General features: G+C 43.8%; 1 protein-coding gene across 1 annotated transcript in view; it reads left to right on the top strand.

Annotated features, from left to right (window-relative positions):
• Positions 1–4,357: 4,357 nt before the first annotated feature.
• The window catches only part of AK5 (adenylate kinase 5), a 93,749-nt gene continuing 92,106 nt past the window's right edge, over positions 4,358–6,000 (top strand). Inside the window, exon 1 of the mRNA XM_035333313.1 lies at positions 4,358–4,654. Within this exon, the coding sequence (XP_035189204.1) occupies positions 4,595–4,654 (60 nt within the window). The 5' untranslated portion in view covers positions 4,358–4,594. The remainder of the gene's footprint in view (positions 4,655–6,000) is intronic.

Raw genomic sequence — 6,000 nt, 5'->3', positions numbered from 1 at the left:
TTTCTTTCTTTCTTTCTTTCTTTCTTTCTTTCTTTCTTTCTTTCTTTCTTTTCTTCCTTCCTTCCTTCCTTCCTTCTTTCCTTCTTTCCTACAGCTACCTCAGTTTTAATAGTTCATGTAGAGTAAACAAGACAAACTGAAATTGATTGTCAGTATCTGTTTGGGGGTAATTAATCTGATTAGAACCTGAAAATCTGTGGTTGGATTCTTCAGGAAGAAAGGGCAAGGAACTTTAGAATTTTATTTGATAAAAAGCACCATAACCTTTCTAAGTCAGTCAATAGAAAATTCAGTATAAAATGATTTTGAATGTTTATTAATCAGTTACCAAAAAAATGGTAACTCAGGAAAATAGAATAACCTTCCCAAAAAGCAATTTCTGTATCATTTGGGGTGATGAAATTCAGTTTAAGTGACATAAAATACAAGGAAAAAGCATCCAGAAGCAAAAATGGTTCAGACTGAAGGTCTACATAAGCCCACTGTCTTCTCACCAATAGAGACCAGCAGTCGTAGGAATTAAGAACAGGGAAAACTTGTACAGGATCTCCTGCTTTCTATCTTACTGAGACTTAAGGACTTCCTGAGGTGGCAACCTTGAATTTATTAAGCTACATTTTGTCTGTACAATATCCTCACATTATCTAATTATTATAAGCCAGATCAGAGGTAAAGACAGAAAAATATGCATGATAATTGGGAAATATTTAAGAAATGCTGGTTGACCATTCTCAAAACTGAAAAATAAATGGGAAACATTAAATGAGTTTCTGGTTTGGACCCATGGGCACTATGTTTTGGGGCCGTGTGCTGTATACCAGGTCTATTGATTACCCGAAAGAGAGAGACAGAGAGAGAGAGAGAGTCAGTGAAACAGACAGCAAAGAAGACTAGGGAAGTGGTAATTCACAAAGAGGATATTGGTACTGAGCAATCTGATTTCTTAGTAAATTGGCTGCAAGCAAATATATGATGTTATACATCTAAGAATAAAGAGCTGTTGTTGATTCTAGAGTGGAGGAATCAATGTGAGAAAATAGCAGAGTGGAAAGCACTGCTAGAAGCCTGCTAGATAACCAACTAAGGATGAAACCCATTGCAACACGGAGGACAATGCACAATTTCAATCCATCAGTGTGAAGAGAATGAGAACTGTCATGATGTTATAGGCAGGCTGAATCACGTCAGTACGTGGCACTGGTGTGACCATTTCTGGAACAGTGTGTCCTGTTTGATGCCTCTGCTGAAGAAGCCTGTTGCTAAATTGGAAAGAGTACAAGAAAGGGTCACAAGAATGATTACACTTTAATGGGAAAATCAAAGCCACGTGTATTTAGCTTATCACAAAGAAGGTTAAGGAGTTACTTGATCATAGCATTTCTTAAATATTTTTTTCTCAGCAGACTGAAACATGCATCCTCAATTTTTTAAGCAGCATAACCTTCTTTCTTCCCTCCCAGGTTTCATGCATTTTGGTGTCTGCTAAAGTTACATAAAAAGCTAGTTCTGGGACTCAGTGAAAATTAGATCCAAAGATAAAGTTTTGCCAGATAGAATTTTCCCTACCTTTCAATTAGTTGTGATGTAAAAAAGTAACCTGTAAAGTAACCTATTTAACCTAAAGTAACCTGTTTAGATATCAGTAGGAGAAAAAAATGGACCCATAAGAAGTTTCAAGGTGAATTTCCAGAAATGTTGAATTACCATTTTGATAGAAAATGTTCTTCTGCAGCGTCTTCCCTTCCAGAAGAGGTAGGAAGTGGCAGAAGTACACCCAGTAATACTTCTGTCTCATCCCCCCAGTAACATGAAGAGCTGCCTGTACCGTCAGGAGTGCACACTGCTCTTGAGTTCAAATTAATGTCCCTGTTTCTGTCAACTTTTGCATCCTAAATGATTCAATGATTTTCTGAGGCAGTAAGACCACTTCATCTCCATCCACAGTCTTGATCAGATACTGTTAAATGACAAAGAGCTAACCTTCAAACAGCTGCCTTTAAGCTACCTACATACCTGAAATGATAAATAACCCCATTTTGTGTGCCCATTTAATTAATGTATTCTTAATTCTTTGCTGCTGATGTTCTTCAGAGCCCTTGAGAGGCATTGACCTGTGACCCTGTTTCAATACGGGGATTTTGCCACAGGCAAATGCATAACAAATTACTTCTAGAAGGAGGTACCTTATTATTAGATACAAAAATATCCTTCTGAGATACATTTCACATATTCAGCCTGACAGATTTCCTAAATGGCCATATATTTTTCTGAGGTGGTAATTTCTGTAACATAGAATTTGATTTCTTGCAACAACAACAAAAAAGATTAGCTCAAAATCACTCTTTTTTGGACAATAATTTGGATGTGCACAATGATAATAGATTTGTGGCAGAACAGTCAGAATTTTTATTTTCTGTTAGTATGACTGAACTGAGCAAAATGACAGGGAGCTTATAGGAGGAAACAAGACTTTATACAAAAAAAATATATATATAAAATACTAATTTCCCCATAAATGCTGAATATATAAATATAGATACTCTGAAAGCCTATTAATGGAATTTGTCTGAGACAATAAAAATATAGCTATTTTTTTGCATAAACTAAAAATAAACTTAAAAACCACAAAATGCCAAAATCACAGTTCTGTCTTCCCAAATAGGATGGCATCTTCCATTACCCCTATATTAAGACAGAGCTTGTTTTAAGAAAATATCTATTTGATTTATTTCATTCTTCCTCTTATCAAGCTTCACTTAAGGTCTTTTAAATGCAATTTTATAGTTTCTTTTTATTAGGACGTTGGAGGCTACTCTATTTTGTACTCACTTAAGCAAAATTACGATACTATACTTTTCAGTGAATATTCATTTGGATGTATTAAAATCTTACCAAGAGAAAGGAGGGTTGATACCACATCCTTAAACACATGAGAGGTTCCAATTCAGGGACATTATGGCAGCTTTCTTAAGTGGACACCTGGATTCACAGACAATGGAGCTGGGAAGGGTCTGAAGCTGTCTAATCCAAGCTCCTTTCCTAAGGTAGTTCAGCTGAAATGGAGCATGAGCCGCCCGTCAGCGGGGTACTACGAAGAGGTGCTAGTGGGTGACGAGCACCTGGAAAACCTCTCAGTCTGGTTTGTCTGAAGAAGACAGTGGAACTGCCCCTGCGGCAGCGTTGATTGGCCGGGGAATGAACAAGGACTGGAAGCCCCTCCAGGAGAAAGGAAACTGCATAAAAGGCTGGAGGTAGGGCAGACCAAGAAGAGGGCAGTTCAACTATAGTGGCTGCAGATGAGAGGGAGCAGCATGCCGAATTGCTGTTGACCCACAAATAAATCCACACACAAGACAAGAAGCTCCTTGAAAGGGTCCTGAGAAGACCTATCCAAAGTACGGGCAGTACGAAGCTACAGGAAGCTCAGCTCACAGTTATGTAACCTATTTCTGTTAGGGTGTGCATGAGTGAAACTACATGGATGCTGTGTTAGAAAAGCTCTTCGTCAAACAAACAAACAACAAAACCCAACATCTAATTAGAACATCAGACTTGATGTAGAACAATTAAGCAACTGAAATTATCTACTCTGACTCCCAGTATGCCACAGACTATTGCAGGAGATACCCCCTTGATAGCACTCATCAGAGCACACCTAAAATCTGCTCCTGCATCCAGTTTGGGGCTCCCACGAGGAAAGATGTTGGTAAATTGGAGTGAGGTTATGGACAGCCACAAAGGTGGGCATGGAAGGGGGCCCTTGCCCTTGAGGACAGGCTGAAGGAACTGGGCTCGTTTAGCCTAGGGACAGCTTAGAGGAGAGCAGCAGCTCCCCAGTGCCTGTGAGGTTAGCATGAAATGGAGCCAGGTGCTTCACAGTGGTGCAATGTCAAGAGACAAACTGAGGCAGAATAGGCTCTAGCAGAATGGGAGGAAAGCCTTGTTTACCACGAGACCAGCCAGGCACAGGTTGCCCCCACAGGCTGTGCAGTCTCCATCATTGGAGGTTTGCAGGATGAGACCGGACAAAGCCCCGAGCAGCCTGGTCTGGGAGCAGGAGGTCGGACCCCAAACCTCTTCGGGTCCCTTCCTGTGCCCCTATGACCACTCAGGGGTGGTGGCAGCCCGTGGGCTCTCAACACCCCAAAGCGTATGAAACACCCCGCTCTGAGGTGCCAGGAACCGCGTTACCCAGGGGAGCTGCCACCAGCTCCCCTCATCCCCTCACGGGTCTCACCGGGGGCACCCCCAGCGGCTGGCAGCCCGGCGGGGCCCCTCACGGCCCCCTCTCGGCCTCCTCCCCGCGGGCACCCCCAAACTTTCCCCGGCAGCCTGCGCCCGCCCTTCCTCCCCGCCTTCTTCTTATTTTTGGGGCGGGGGGGAAAGGAAAAAAAATCCGTGCTCGCTCCGCGCGGCGGGGCCGGGGAGGCGGGCAGCCTGCCTCCCTCCTCCCCCGCAGCCCCAGCTCGCCCGCCCGCCCGCAGGAGCCTCGTTGAGGCTCCCGCATTGCACCGCCGGGCCGTGCCGGGCCGTGCCGGGCCGGGCTGTGCCGTGCCGGGCTCGGGGCTCGGCGCTGCCCCCCCGCGCCCCCGCTATGAGCGCCGGTGAGGCGAAGGAGTACCTGGCCCGCAGGGAGATCCCGCAGCTCTTCGAGGTGAGGCGGGGCAGCGGGGAGGCAATCGGGGCGGCTCGGGGGGATGCTCTGCACCGGGACCCCTTTAGGGGAGTGGGCTGAAGGAGGCTGGAAGGACGGGGCAGCCGGTCCGGGGCTGGTCCCGGCCCGGGGGGTGCCGCTTCCCCCTTTCCATCAGCCTTGGGAGGGAGCGAACTTGGGGGGCCGCAGGGCAGGGGGACCCCAGCCCGCTGCCGCCCTACCCAGGAATTCAGGCGGCCGGCAGCTTGCAGGGTGTCTTGGGCTTTTCCTCGGGCTGGGAGAATTTTTTTCTTAAAAAAAAGCAAAACCCACAACTGTTCAGTGAGGTTTTGTTTGGCTTCCTACAAGTTACCTGCTGCTAATGGCTGGTAATTACTTCTTCCCTGTGCGATGGGGATTTTTTTTTTTTTTTTTTTTTTTTTCAGAATCAGCCATCCTTGGCTCTCTATAAAATGCACACACACACACACATTTTCCCTGGTCTGTTCTGAAGCAAGACATTTTTCTATGTGTGTTTGAAAATTACAGGGCACAGCCCATGCTAATGTTTTACTAGCACATCTAAAATGTGAATGGTTTAGCAAGAGATGCAGATAAAACTGTTTTTCTCTACAGGCGTAAGGCTCGTGCTGGCAATTTTAAAAAATGGTGCACATCTGCAAAAATATCTGGCTAGCTGCTGTGGTTAGTTAAGTAATACCATAAGAACCTAGATGCATATAAATGATACCCTGTTTTATAAACACAAATTTGTGTAAGTAACAATTATTGTATAAACTGTAGATAATAACAAATAACTGAGCAAATCCTCAATCAGAGCTCTTTATGTTTATGACTAGTATAAACTACAACCCTCCGTGTATTTGCACACAAATTAGGGAAAGCACAAAGGAACAGAAATCACCCTGACACATTTATTGTTAAGAGTAGGTTGGATGCAGTTGTCTCGTGGAGAGGTGAGACGATGACCTATGTATCACTTTGTCAAGGAAAATCAATTCCCATGCGTCAGAGGAGGGCCTGGCATTCCTTCTTCCACACATCCCATAACGCTCATTGGCAGAGTGAGTGTAGAATTAATACCGGAGAAGGGGATTTTCTAATGGCTAGGAATTTCTGCTCAGCTAAATCTGGAAGTGCCTGTGAACTTCAGGTTTAGCTTTTTTTTTTTTTTTTTTTTTTTTTTTTTTTTTTTTTCCCTAATGCTCATCAAGATGGTATTTGAGCATTTCTCATGATTTTCAGAATCTATTTTTCATTATTTGTGAAAGCGTTGGCTCAACAATACAGATAAAATACCTGTGACTTTGCCCGTCTTTTAGGAAAAGATACATTTTAGTATTTTA

This window comes from Oxyura jamaicensis, chromosome 8 (assembly GCF_011077185.1).
Source record: "Oxyura jamaicensis isolate SHBP4307 breed ruddy duck chromosome 8, BPBGC_Ojam_1.0, whole genome shotgun sequence".
In the NCBI taxonomy this organism is placed as follows: domain Eukaryota; kingdom Metazoa; phylum Chordata; class Aves; order Anseriformes; family Anatidae; genus Oxyura; species Oxyura jamaicensis.
The sequence above is the reverse complement of the archived record's forward strand: the minus strand, read 5'-3'. Positions and strand labels throughout refer to the sequence as shown.